The sequence below is a fragment of the Heterodontus francisci genome, unplaced genomic scaffold (assembly GCF_036365525.1).
Source record: "Heterodontus francisci isolate sHetFra1 unplaced genomic scaffold, sHetFra1.hap1 HAP1_SCAFFOLD_188, whole genome shotgun sequence".
NCBI lineage: Eukaryota > Metazoa > Chordata > Chondrichthyes > Heterodontiformes > Heterodontidae > Heterodontus > Heterodontus francisci.
In genome coordinates this window covers 2229175-2244379 of record NW_027140635.1, presented here as the reverse complement: position 1 = coordinate 2244379, position 15205 = coordinate 2229175, and the positions used below count along the sequence as shown (strand labels likewise).

General features: G+C 45.0%; 1 protein-coding gene across 1 annotated transcript in view; it reads left to right on the top strand.

The window, feature by feature from the left end:
* LOC137360368 (probable G-protein coupled receptor 139) overlaps positions 1–15205 on the top strand; it is a 191365-nt gene that overhangs the window by 9081 nt on the left and 167079 nt on the right. The window contains exon 2 of the mRNA XM_068025832.1: positions 14785–14821. Coding sequence (XP_067881933.1) covers positions 14785–14821 — 37 coding nt within the window. The remainder of the gene's footprint in view (positions 1–14784; positions 14822–15205) is intronic.

Below are 15205 nucleotides of genomic sequence, written 5' to 3'. Positions count from 1 at the left end.
GGTATTGCAAGTAATTAGGAAAACTAATAGAATTATATTATCTATTGCAGGAGGAATTGAATACAAATGTAGGGAGGTTATGTTTATACAGGGAATTGATGAGACCACATCTGGAATACTGTGTACATTATTGGTATCCTTATTTAAGGGCAGATGTACATGCATTCGAAGCGGTTCAGAGAAGGTTTACTAGACAAATGCCTGGAATGGGCGGGCTATCTTATGAGGAAAGGCTGGACAGGCTAGTCTTATATCAGCTGGAATTTAGAAGAGTAAGAGGCGACTTGATTGAAACTTATAAGATTCTGAATGTGGGACAGAGCAAATAAGGGCGACAGAGAGAGAAAGAAGTAGAGAGAGAGAGAGGTCAATTCATCAACTGCTGAAACCCTCATCCATGCCTTTTTTTATCTCGAGACTTGACTATTCTCACACACTCCTGGCTGGTCTCCCACATTCTACTCTCTGTAAAATTGTGATCATCCAAAACTGTGCTGCCATCTTCTAATTTACACCAAATTCTGTTCACCCAACATCCCTGTGCTCACTGACCGACATTGGCTCTTGGTCGAGTAACTCCTCAATTTTAATATTCTCACTCATGTGATCAAAGCTCTCCAAATCCTCACCCCTCTGATTACCACAATCCCCTGTCCATTTCCAATATTCTTGAAACTTGTTCATCTTAAACACTTTTCCTGATTCCGTTTTTAAAATGAGTTCCTTTCCCTCTCTCTCTCTCTTTGACCACACATTTCATCTCTCCAGCTCCACTGGTGCTGTGGAAGTTTGGATCCATAAAATGGTGTGATCTGCTCTGCCAGTCACATCTAACACATTGTACAGGACACCCAGGCTGGCCTGGGTGCTAGCGTGGGTGTAACATGTGTGTGTGTGCAGCATGAGGAGGGGTCTGAATCTGGTGTCAAAAAGCCATTCCAGCAGCTTTGCTGTCTATCTTTGAAATTTGGTCTGTGCATGTCCACTGGCCGCCTTTATTGGTCACTCTCAGTTAAACATACATTTAGCAACACGAGGAAACCCCTCTAGTGTTATTTAAAAGGACCAGGCATCCAATTTACAGGTGAGGGGCTTTTGACTTACTTCTGCTCTTGTAAAGTTAGTGGAGATGCTGTGGATGGTTTTCTGGAGGTTGTGTTGTGAGCTGTTGCAGACGTTCAGGCAGGACAGAGGATTTGGTGACCCAACTCTGGACGAGGTATGGAGACTGTATTTATTTTAATTGTTTATTTCTATTTTTTTATTTATTTAGAGATACAGCACTGAAACAGGCCCTTTGGTCCACCGAGTCTGTGCCGAACATCAACCACCCATTTATACCAATCCTATACTAATTCCATATTCCTACCACATCCCCACCTGTCCCTATATTTCCCAAACACCTACCTATACTAGGTGCAATTTATAATGGCCAATTTACCTACCAACCTGCAAGTCTTTTGCCTTGTGGGAGGAAACCGGAGCACCCGGAGGAAACCCACGCAGACAACAGGGAGAACTTGTAAACACCACACAGGCAGTACCCAGAATTGAACCCGGGTCGCTGGAGCTGTGAGGCTGCAGTGCCACCTCGCTAATGTTTGCTCCTGGTTCCCACACACCTGCCAATAGCACTAACAAATCACCCTGCAAGGAAATTAATCCAGCTCTGTTCAGGTGCAACCGTCCGGCCTGTACAGATCCCACATTCTCCAGAACTGGTCCCAGTGTCCAGGAATCTAAAACTCACCGTTTCTGCAGCATCCTTCCAGCCACACATCCATCTGCACTATCCTCCTATTTCTATACTCACTCGCACGGGGTACTGGGAGTAATCCGGAGATTACTACTTTGAGATGGCTAACTTCTTTCCCAGCGCCCGGAATTCCGACTGCAGGACCACCTCCCTCTTTCTGCCTCGCTCATTCGTACCGATGTGGACCACGACTGCTGGCTGTTCGCCCCCACATTCAGGATGCTCTGCAGCCGGTCAGTGATATCCTTGACCCTGACACCAGGGAGGAAACACACCATGCTGGATACATGTCTGCGGCCTCAGAAACGCTCGTCTGTTCCCATGACAATCAAATCTCCTGTCACTGTCAACATTCTAGTCTTCCCTGTACCGCCCCCCCCCACCCCCCGTACAGCTGAGACAGCCCTGGGACCATTGGCCTTGTCTGTGGCTGCAGTCCCCAGATGAACCATCAGTTTCCTCAGTATTGAATACTGGTTGGAGAGTGAGATGCACTCTGGGGTCTCCTGTGCTACCTGCCTGATTCTTCATGACTGTCTGGTGATCACCCATTCCCTCTCTCCCTGCATACCCTTAATCTGTGGGGTGACCACATCTATAAACGTGCACTCCACAAATCACTCAACCTCAAGTTTACACCACAGAGGCATCCATGGTCCCACGATCTGCAGCTTGTACATCATCCCAGACAGCAGGATGAGCGGGAGGAGAGAGTTAAGAAGGGGCATAAGGCAGGAACATAACGTCATCCTGAATGCTCTCGGTGATGCCGGATGCTACGGGCTCTGTCACAGCCGTTCCCATGAGGTGGGTTACGAGATCCTCCCTCAGGATCAGGAGATGAAGGTATGCCTGGATCCCGAAGGTTCACTGCTGCTCGCTGTGATTATGGGTCACCTTGTCCTGTAAGAGAGAGGGTAGAATGTTAGTGATTGTGTTGCACTGTGTCTGGGTGATGTGCCTGCCATAGCTGAATAGCTGGTGGTATGTGAAGGCAGTGAGAGGTGGATGTGGGGCTGATATCAGTGGAAGATATGTAAGGGTGATGTGGAGTTTGTGAATGATATGTGTGAGTCCTGAGTATGAGGGACTGCTGATGGGTGAGTGATGGGGGTGTGGTACATTGAACAGTGTGAGAGGTTGGTGAAGTTGGGGGTAGAAGATGCCATGTGGAGATGAATTCACTTACATTGACCACCCGTGTGAGCTCATTAAACTTCTTCTGCCCCTGCTGCCAGGTCCACGGGGCCAGGCTTCTTGCATTGACCTCCCTGGCCACCTGCTCCCATTCCCTTCGGAGTGCATTTCTTGAGGGTCTCCACCCCACCCCACAGAAACATGGCCTGTGTCCTCCTGTCACTCCCCATGACTAAGGCCTCCAGCAGCACATCTGTGAATCGCAGAACCCTCTTTCTGTCCTAGTATTCCATCTACCTTTTCTCCAATTTCAGCATTCACAGTCAGCAGCAGCAGCCTCCTGTGATTCAGTACAGCTTCCCTTTAAGAGGGACAGACTGCTTTAAGGGCAGAATGCAGGCTGAAATACGTGCTAGTCCCAGACACAGTTAAGTCTCCTGTTCAGCTTGCAGACAGACAGCAGCGCGGGTCACCCTGGGCGGCCCCTAGAATTCATGGAAATGAAATGTGGAGGCCGCAGAAATTTTGTGTTACCTGCCTCAACTGGCAGATCATGACCCCTCTGCCCCAAAAGCGATGCAAACCCAGTTTTCTCTCTCTTTCTATTTTCCTTTCCCTCTTTTCCCCTTTCTCACTCTCTCCCTTCGCTCTATGTCTCCTGCTCATTGAATTAGAGACAGATGCAGCACTGAAGGAGGCTATTCGGCCCTTTGTGTTAGTGCTGTCTTTTTGAAAGGGCTGTTTAATTATTACCACGCTCCTCCTTTATCCCCAGTCTATTTTTTTCGCCTTTTCCAGTTTTTTTTCATTCCCTTTTGAAATATATTATTGAATCTGCTTCCATGATGTTTTCAGGTAGTGAATTCCAGATCCCAACAACTCGCTGTGAAGTAAAATTCTCCTCATTTCACCTCTGGTTCTTTGTCAATTACCTTCAATCTGTGTCTTCTTAATACTGAACTTTCTGACACTGGAAACAGTTTCACATTAATTACCCTATCAAAACTCTTCATGATTTTGAATTCTATATTAAATCTCCTCTTTCCCTTCACTGCTCTAAAGAGAACAATCCCAGCTTTTCCAATCTCTCTGCGCAACTGAATTCCCAGATCCCTGGTACTATATGATTAAAATTCTGCTGTTCCATGTGTCATGTACTGGGATGTGCTGTAGTGTTTTATATAGATTTAGCATAACCTCCCAGTTTTGTTTTCTATGCCTCTATTTATAAAGCCCAGGATCTCATATGCTTTATTACCTGCATTGTTAACTTGTCCTGTGACCTTCAACGATTTACACATAAACTCCCCAGGTCTCTCTGTTCTTGCACCCCCTTTACAGTGTAACATGTAGCTTGTGTTTTTTCTCCACATACATACTTCTAAAATGTATTACCACACATCTCTGCGGTGACAATTCAAATTTCAGAAGATTGAAGAAATTGTTCTCAGTCACTGCTCCAAACTTCATTCCCTAGCCACAGACTCCATCCCTCTCCCTGGCAACTATGTGAGACTAAACCAGACTGTTCACACCTTGGTGTCATATTTGACCCCGAGGCGAACTTCTGACCACATATACACACCTTCACTAAAACTGCCTATCTGCACCTAGAAAATCATAGAAAAATCATAGAATGTTTACAACACAGAAAGTGGCCACTTGGCCCATTGTTTCTCTGCTGTCCAAAAAACGACCTTCCCAGCCGAATCCCACCTTCCAGCATTTGGTCCCGAGCTCTGCAGATTAAATCAATTGAGGTGTAGCAAGGTACATTTAAAATGAGATGAGATTTTCAGCCTCTTCTACCCTTTCAGAAAGTGAGTTCCAGACCCCCACCCCACCACACTCTAGGTGATTCTGTTCCTCATCTCCCCTCTAATTTTTGTACCAATCATTTAAATCCATGGCCTCTGGTCACCGATCTCGCTGCTGAGGTGAATAGACCCTTCACCTCCACTCTATCCAGGGCCCTCAACGTTTTGTACGTTTCAATCAGATTTCCCCTCAGCCTCATCTGTTCCAAGGAGAACAACACCAGCCTATCCAACCTTTCCTCATAGTTGCATTTTCCCAGTCCCGGCAACATGTTTGTGAATCTCCTCTGTCCCCTCTCTCGTGCAATTACGTCCTTTCTGTAATGAGGTGACCAGAACTGCACACAGTACTCAAGTTGTGGCCTAGCCAATGATTTATGTAGTTCCAGCATAACCCTGCTCTTATATTCTATACCTCGGCTAATAAGGGAAAGGATTCCATATGCCTTCTTAACCACCTTATCGACCTGTCCTGCTACCTTCAGCTATCTGTGGGCATTCACTCAAAGGTCTGCCACTTTCGCTACAATTCTCAGTATTCTCCCATTAATCGTGCATTCCTTTGCCTTATTTGACCTCCCCAAATGCATGATATCGCACTTATCTAGCCTGAATTCAATTTGCCACTTCTCTGCCCATCTGACCAGTCCATCAATATCTTCCTGCAGTGTACAGCTATCCTCCTTGCTATCTACCACACGGCCAATCATTGTGTCGTCTGCAAACTTCTTGCTTATGCCCCTACATTTACTTTCAAATTGTTAATGTATGCGACATAAAGCAGGGGTCCCAGTACTGAGCCCTGTGGAATTTGTTTTTTCATTCATTCGTGGGATTTGCGTGTCACTGTCTGGGCCTGCATTTATTGCCCATCCCTTATTGCCCTTGAACTGAGTGGCTTGTGAGGCCATTTAAGAGTCCTTCACATTGTTATGGGTCTGAGGTCACATGTGGCCAGACCAGGTAAGGACAGCAGATCTCCTTCCCTCAAGGGCATTACTGAACCAGATGGGCTTTTCAAACAATCGACAAAGGTTCATGGTCACCATTAGAGTAGCTGTTTAATTCCAGAACTATTAATTGCTTTCAAATTTCATTATGTGTCATGGTGGGATTCGAATCCATGTCCCCAGAGTGTTAACCTGGGTTTGCTGGATTGACAAGTGCAGTGACATTGCCCTACACCACTGCCTTCCCTAAATGCTGCTGGAAACATCCCTCCAGTCGCTAAAACGCCTGTCAACAATTACTCTTTCTTCCGTGCCACTGAGCTAATTTTGCATCCACCTTGCTGCATTTCCCTGGATCCCCTGGGATTTTATTTTTAACAAGTCTGCTATGTGGGCCCTTGCCAAAAGCATTGCTAAAATGCAAGCAGACCGCAACCACTACATTATCGTCCTTGTTACTTCATCAAAAAATCATGCAAGTTAGTCAGACACGATCTTACCTTAACAATTCTATGCAGACTATCCTTAATTAATCCATGTCTTTCTAATTGACAGTTTATCCTGTCTCTCAGAATAGATTCCAATAATCTTCCCACTCTGACGTTAGACTGACTGGCCTGCAATTATTCGGTCTATCCTTCGCTCCCTTTTTAAACAGTGGTACAATGTTAGCAGTTCTCCAATCCTCCAGCACTACACCTCTATACAGTGAGGACTGGAATATCATGGACATACCTTTGGCTATTTCGTCTGTTGCTTCTTTTAACAAGCTGGGGTACATTTCATCGCGCCATGGTGATTTATCAACTTTCAATGATGCTAAATCCATTAATACGTCCTCTCTGCCGATGTTTATCAAATCCAATAATTCACACTCGTCCTCCTTAACTAAAATATCTGCATCGTTACCCTCTTTTGTGAAGACTGTCACAAAGTATTCATTAAGAACCATATCAGTAACTACTTTCTCTACACAAAGGTTACCTTTTCGGTCATTAATGGGCTCTACTCTCTCTTTAGTAGTCCTCTTAGCCTTTATGTGTAGAAAGAAAAAACATACATGGGTTCACCTTGATTTTGCTTGCCAATATTTTTTTCTGATCTGTCCTTGATGTGGTAAATTACTTTTTGATATTCGCCTTCCACTTTCTATACTCCTCTTGGTTTTGTGTTGTATTGAGTTCTCGGTGTGGGACATAAGCTTGCCTTTGCTGCTGCATCTTACCCTGGAAGCTCCTTGACATCCATGGAGCTGAGGCATGAGACAGACTTGATTTATCTACAAAGCGCTGGCACAGACTCGATGAGTTGAAATGTCCCATTCTGCGCCAGAATTGCCTATGCCTCTATGACATGGGTATTCTATTACAACAACTTTCCTATACTGGGAAAGTTTATAATGGACTGGGCAGTATCACCCAGTTGAACCCCGTGACGTAAGTGAAATGTTTGATGCCCCAGACCCTGGTAAACAAATTTCCTTCACAAACAGAGTAAATCAGTTCGGTCCCACTCACAATTCTGGAGTCAATCACAATGGGGAGTGGTTTCTCCTGGTTTTCTCTACATAGGACAGCAGCCAGGCTTTTCACTGTGTCCCCCACCTCCACGTGGAAATTCTTGTCAGGGTTAGGTGAGATAAGGCACGTTGCCTGGGCGCCAGCTTTCTTCAATTGTGTTACTGCTTCCGTGCTCACTTCAGTCCAACCGGGTTAAACCTGGTCATCATCAACATTAGGTAGTTCATAAAGAGGAGTCACAGTCTCTGCAAATCGTGGGATGAGGGTCTGCTGATATCCCACCAGACGGAGGATAGGACACAGGGCAGTATTTGAGGTGGACAGGGGTACACACTGGATGAGGGTCCACTGATACACCACCAGACTGAGGATAGGACACTGGGCAGTCTTTGAGGTAGCCAGGGGTAGACCCTAGATGAGGGTCCACTGATACTCCACCAGCCTGTGGATAGGACACAGGGCAGTCTTTGAGCTGGACAGGGGTAGAGACTGGATGAGGGTCCACTAATACCCCACCAGCCTGAGGATAGGACACAGGGCGGTCTTTGAGCTGAACAGGGGTAGAGACTGGATGAGGGTCCACTGATATCACACCAGCCTGAGGATAGGACACAAGACAGTCTTTGAGGTGGACAGGTGTGGACACTGGATGAGCGGTCACTTATACCCCACCAGCCTGAGGATAGGACACAAGGCATTCTTTAAGGTGGACAGGGGTAGACACTGGATGAGGGTCCACTGATACCCCACCAGCCTGAGGATAGGACACAGGGCAGTCTTTGAGCTGTACAGGGGTAGACACTGGATGAGGGTCCACTGACACCTCACCAGCCTGAGGATAGGACACAGAGCAGTCTTTGAGGTGGACAGGGGTAGACACTGGATGGTCTCGATCTGATGTTGGTCTGGGCTGATGCTGGATGATCCAATCTGGACATCTAGAATGGTGAGACGATGTTACACCAGCTGGGCCTTATGTGGATGGTCTTTTACTCCAGCTCCCAAAGTAACTGCAGTAGTTCTTGTAAAAGGCTTAAATGTGTAGACACGGTCTGTGGTGATGAAGAGATCATCGATATATTGCAGCGAGCAGGAAGACTGTGAAAGTCTCATAAGGGCCCCGGCCATACGTTTGTGGAAAATAGTGGGGTTATTGTGGAACCCCTTGTGACAGACATATCCAGGGGTATCTCTGATCCTCAGAAGTTGAATGTCAATTTAAATTGTTCCTCTAGTTTTTCTGGGATACTCCAATAATCATTAGAGATATCCAGGGTGGAGAAGAGAGCCCTGCCGCTGGGAATCGGGAAGAGTCGAGTGGGTGTCTTTCAGACAACCGGGTTCACACAGGGGTGACTGAGTTGAGTTTGTGATGGTCAATAGTCAGTCACCAGCTGCTATTCGGTTTTCTAACCCGCCAAATGGGACAGTTAGTAGTGAATGTGTCTTTGTGAACGACACCCTGGTACAACAATGACCTGATGGTGTCTTGAATAATGATATAATCTCAGCTCGGTAAGAATTCTGTTTCATGGAACATGCAATGCTCAGTTATTTTCTTCAGGGCTGCTCATGTTTTCACAGTCATCTGTATGGGTTGTGAATACAGTCAGCCCTGACTGGAGAATCGCCTGTACCTCAGGGTCATCAGAGGTGGCTGGTTTACACTCCTCTGATATTTTAATCATGAATATTGGAGTTGCACTTGACACCAGAGTAGGGGTATGGTTTACTGTTCTTCAATATACAAATATAGAGATAATCAATTTCAGCTGATAACCGATGAGCACATTACTGCCCAGTAGTCCATGTCAATTATGCAGGATCATAGATAAGGGAGGCAGGGCTTTGACATGAAGTCTGTTCCCTCACCTACACCACTGTAAGATCTGATCTAGGGTCACTGATTAACTAAATTGAGATCTACGGGTAACCAGCAGTTTATTGAGGAGTGATCGTTCAAATACAGCACAACATCAGAATAGACATTGTCGACATATGACCTGTGACATGCGAGAATGCGTTCTGGCTATGTATCAGATGTTCGAAGCTATTATTAAGGATGTTAGAGCAGGGCACCTAGAAAATTGAAGGTGATCAGGTAGATTCAACATGGTTTTGTGAAAGGGACGTCATGTTGAACCAATTTATTGGAGTTCTTTGAAGAAGTAAAGGGGAGCCGGTGGATGTACTGTATTTAGATTTCCAGAATGCATTTGCTAAGGTGCCACATCAAATGTTATTTCGGAAAATAAAAGAACTGATGTTGTAGTGGGTAACATTTCGGCATGGATAGAAGATTTGCTACCTAACAGGTAACAGAGAGTCGGAAAAAATGGGTAATTTTCTGTTTGCTCAGATGTAACGAGTGGTGTGCCACAGGGATCAGAGATGGGGACCTAACATTTTGCAATTTAACTAAATGACTTGGATGAAGGGTCCGAAGGTATGGATGCTAAATTTGCTGATGACACAAAGACAGTTCGGAAAGTAAGTTGTGAAGAGGATGTAAGTGGTCTACAAAGGAATATAGATAGGTTGAGTAAGTTGACAAAGATCTGGAAAATGTAGTATAATGTGGAAAAATGTGGAATTGACCATTTTGGCAGGTAGAATAAAAAAAGAAGCATATTATCTGAATGGTGAGAGATTGCAGAGCTGGAAGATGCAGAGGAACTGGGTGTCATAATGCATGAAGTGTATAAGGTTATTATGCAGGTTTAATACGTAATTAGGAAACTAATCGAGTGTTACCATGTATTGCAGGAGGAATTGAATACAAAAGTAGCCAGGTTATGTTTCACTTGTACAGGACACTTATGAGACCACATCTGGAGTGTTGTGTACAGTACTGGGCTCCTTATTTAAGGAAATATATAAATGTGTCGGAAGCAGTTCAGAGAAGGTGCACTAAACAAATATCTGGGATGAGCGGGCTGTCTTATGAGGAAAGGCTGGACAGGTTAGGCTTATGTCATCTGGGGGGTTAGAAGGTTTAAAGGCGACTTTTTTGAAACATTTATGATGCTGAGTGTTGGACAGAGCAAGTGAGGGCGACAGAGGGAGAAAGAGAGAGAAACAGAGAGAGATAGAGAGAGAGCTCAGCTCATCTGCTGCTGAAACCCTCATCCATGCCTTTGTTACCTCGAGATTTGACTATTCTAACACACTCCTGGCTGGTCTCCCACATTCTACTCTCTGTAACCTTGTGGTCATCCAAAACTCTGCTGTCATCTTCTGAGTTACAGTGAATTCTCTTCACCCAATGTCCCTGTGCTCACTTACCTACATTTACTCTTCGTCCAGTAACACCTCAAAGTTAATATTCTCACTCATGTGAACAGATCCCTCCATGTCCTCACCCCTCTGATTATCCCAAGCCCCTGTCCATTTCTAAAATTCCTGAAACTTGTTCATCTGAAAGTCTTTATCTAATTCGATTTTTAAAGTGAGTTTATTTCCCTCTGTCTCTCTCGATGACCACACGTTTCATCTCTCCAGCTCAACTGGTGCTGTGGAAGTTTGGATCCATAAAATGGCGTGAGCTGCACTGCCAGTCACATCCAGCACCTTGTGCAGGACACCCACTTCACTTTTCCTAACCTGTCTATTGAATGTCACTTGATCAAACATCTTTCAAACGTCCATATATATAACTTCAATCACACCTCATCAACCCTCTCCATTGTTTTATTCAGGAACTCCATCACGTTTGCCTCACCACCACCTCTCTCCACTCCTCCACTGTTGTTAAATTATCAGACTGCTTATCCGACATCCAGCACTGGATGAGCAGAAATGTCCTCCAATTAAATATTGGGAAGACTGAAGTCATTGTTTTTACTCCCCACTCCAACTCTGTTCACTTGCCATTGATTCTACCCTTCTCCCTGGTAACAGTCTGAGATTCAGACAGTCTGTTTACAAAATTGGTGTTACATTTGACCACAAAATGAGCTTGAACCTCATTTTCAGGATATCATTACAGCCGCCTATTTCCACCTTAGTAACATTGCCCGACTTCACCCCTTTCTTAGCCCATCTGCTGCTGAAACCTCATTCATGCCTTTGTCACCTCTGGATGTGACTATTCCAACTCACTCCTGGCTGATCTCCCACATTCTACTCTCTGTAAATTTGAGGTCCTCCAAAACTCTTCTGCCCATGTCTTAGCTCACACCAAGTGCTGTTCAGTTATCACTGACCGACATTGGCTCCCAATCAAGCAATGTCCTGATTTTAAAATTCTCATCCCTGTTTTCAAATCCCTCCGTGGCCTCGCCCCTCCCTATTTTTGTAATTGACTCCGGCTCCACAACCCACCGAGATACCTGTCCACCTCTAATTCTGGCCTCTTGTGGATCCCTGATTTTAAAAACTGCACCACTGGTGCCTTCAGCTGACAGGGCCCCAAGCGCTGTAATATCCTCCATGCAGCTCTCCACCTCTCCAGCTCGCGTTTCTCCTTGAAGAACAAAGAACAAAGAACAGTACAGCACCGGATCAGGCCATATGGCCCTCCAAGCCTGTTGAAACTAACACCTTCTGCACTTCCGGGGCCCAGATCCCTCTATTCCCTTCCTATTCATGTATTTGTCAAGATGTCCCTTAAACGTCGCTATCATATCTGCTTCCACCACCTCCCCTGGCAGCAAGTTCCAGGCACTCATCTCCCTCTGTGTAAAAAACTTGCCTCGCACATCCCCTCTAATCTTTGCCCCGCACACTTTACACCTATGTCCCCTAGTAACTGACTCTTCCACCCTGAGAAAAAGCTTCTGACTATCCACTCTGTCCATGCCGCTCATAACTTTGTAAACCTCTATCATTTCGCCCCTCCACCTCCGACCTTCCAGTGAAAACAATCCGAGTTTATCCAACCTCTCCTCGTAGCTAATGCCCTCCAGACCAGGCAACATCCTGGTAAACCTCCTCTGTATCCTCTCCAAAGCCTCCACGTCCTTCTGGTAGTGTGGCGACCAGAATTGCACGCAATATTCTCAGTGTGGCCTAACTAAGGTTCTGAACAGCTGCAACATGACTTGCAAATTTTTAAACTCTATGCCCCGACTGATGAAGGCAAGCATGCCGTATGCCTTCTTGACTACCTTATACACCTGCGTTGCCACTTTCAGTGACCTGTGGACCTGTACGCCCAGATCTCTCTGCCTGTCAATACTCCTAAGAGTTCTGCCATTTACTGTATACCTCCCACCTGCATTAGACCTTCCAAAATGCATTAGCTCACATTTGTGCTGATTGAACTCCATCTGCCATATCTCCACCCAAGTCTCCAACCGATCTACATCCTGCTATATCCTCTGACAATCCTCATCATTATCCGCAAGTCCACCAACCTTTGTATCGTCTGCAAACTTATTAATCAGACCAGCTACATTTTCCTCCAAATCATTTATCGATGCTACAAACAGCAAAGGTCCCAGCACTGATTCCTGCGGAACACCACTAGTCACATCCCTCCATTCAGAAAAATACCCATCCACTGTTACCCTCTGTCTTCTGTGACTCAGCCAATTCTGTATCCATCTTGCCAGCTCACCTCTGATCCCGTGTGACTTCACCTTTTGCACCATTCTGCCATGCGGGACCTTGTCAAAGGCTTTATTAAAGTCCATATCGATAACATCCACCGCCTTTCCCTCATCAATCATCTTCGTCACTTCCTCAAAAATCTCAATCAAATTAGTAAGACACGACCTCCCCTTCACAAAACCATGCTGTCTCTCGCTAATAAGTTCGTTTGTTTCCAAAGGGAGTTAATCCTGTCCCGAAGAATCTGCTCTAATAGTCTCCCTGCCGCTGACGTAAGGCTCACCGGCCTATAATTTCCTGGATTATCATTACCACCCGTCTTAAACAAAGGAACAACATTGGCTATTCTCCAGTCCTCCAGGATCTCACCTGCAGCCAATGTGGCACTCATTAAAGCCTGCCTCTTTGACCAAGCTGCATGTTTGAGCAAGCTTTTGGTCATCTGACCTGATATCTCCTGTTGTGTCTCAGTGTCATACTTTGCGTCTGAATGCTCCTGTGAAGTACCTTGTGATGTTTAGTGACATTAACGGCACTATAACGGCACAATAAGTTGTTGTTGCTAGATACATGGAAAATAGGAGCAGGAATAGGCCATTCGGCCATTCGAGCCTGCGCCGCCATTCATTATGATCATTGCTGAATATCCAACTCAGTAATCTGTTCCTCCTTTCGCCCTAAATCCTTTGAATCCTTTAGACCCCAGAGCTATATCTAACTCATACTTGGAAAGATACAACATTTTGGTCTCAACTGCTTTATGTGGTCGGGAATTCCACAGGCTCACCACTCTCTAGGTAAAGAAATATCTCCTCATTACAGTCCTGAAAGGATTACCCCATATCTTTAGACTATGACCCCTTGTTCTGGACTCCCACACCATCGGGAACATCCTTCCTGCATCTACCCTGTCAAGACCTGTTAGAATTTTGTAGGTTTCCATCAGATCCACCCTCACTCTTCTGAACTCCAGCGAATATAATCCTAACCAATTCAATCTCTCCTCATATGTCAGTCGTGTCATCCCTGTAATCAGTCTGCTAAACCTCTGCTGCACTCCCTTCATAGCAAGAGCATCCTTCCTCAGATAAGGAGACCAAAACTGGAGACAATATTCCAGGTGTGACCTCACCAAGGCTCTTTATAATTGCAGCAAGACATCCCTGCTCCTGTACTCAAATCCTCTTGCTGTTGAAGATTGCCAGACGTCATTTGTCATTGGCATATCCAGGTTGATAGCCAGTTACTTTCCACTGATTTTCCAAGCAAAAAAATATTTATATCCTGGGTTATCACCTCTAGAAATTTCCCTCGCAGTGACACTAGTCTGGCTGGGCAGTAATTACAGGGTTTACCCCATCTCTCCTTTTTTAAATAGGGTGTAACATTTACATCCCTCCAGTCTCTGGCACCACTCCACTATCCAAGGAGGACTGAAAGATGCTGGAAAGTGTCTCTTATTTACACCATTCCTTCCCTCAGTAACCCTCACAAAACGCATGCAGACTGGGTAAATGTTCTACTTTATTGTGCTGCAAAAAGTGCTTGCTTGAAAGAGGTTAACTGAACCTGTTTGTTCAGTGACTGTAATTAATGTCAGTCACCATGGACCCTAATTGTGTTACTGGAGAATTTCCCTCTTCTATTAATAAGGGACTCCTTTCAATGTGCTTTCACAGAGAGTCAGCGAGAGCATTAGCCCTGGCATTAACAGGATCAGCAGCTCCATAGAGAGGGAGAGGATAGATTAGAATCAGAGAACAATAGATTGGAATGTTGCACCAGTGGGTCAGAATCTGAGAACAATAGATTGGAATGTTACAAAAATGGGTCAGAATCTGAGAACGATAGATTGGAATGTGACAACAATGGGTCAGAATCTGAGTACAATAGATTGGAATGTTAAAACAATGGGTCAGAATCTGAGAACAATGTATTGGAATATTACAATGGACAGGAGTTTATCCTCCAATCTTTACTATCTTTCTACATATTATGATCAGTACTCATTAGACCGTCGGATCTATCTCGTACTGAAGATTATTCAATACATTTACTATCCCATCCTCGCTATTGTTGGTGTTCCTGGTAAGTCTCTCTCTCCAGTTATTAATTCTATAAACCATGTTTAACTGCTTCTGTAATTTACTCTGCACATCTTGCTGCGGCTGTTATTCCTGGTGAATATCTCCAGCTATTGGCTCTAGAAACCATTGTTAATGGTATTATAGTTCTTGTCATCTACTCTCTCATCTTTTCTGCTGCTGTCTCTATTTCCAGCTAGGAGATCAGTAAACACTATTTCACTGAAATACTGTTCTGTAATGTAAATTTTGGGAAGACTGAAGCCAGTGTCTTTGGTCTCCACCGCAAACTCCATCCCCTATCAGTGAAATACATACCCCACCCTGTCCATTGTCTGACACTGAACCAGACTGTTTACAGCCTCTGTGTTATATTTATAGCTGAGCT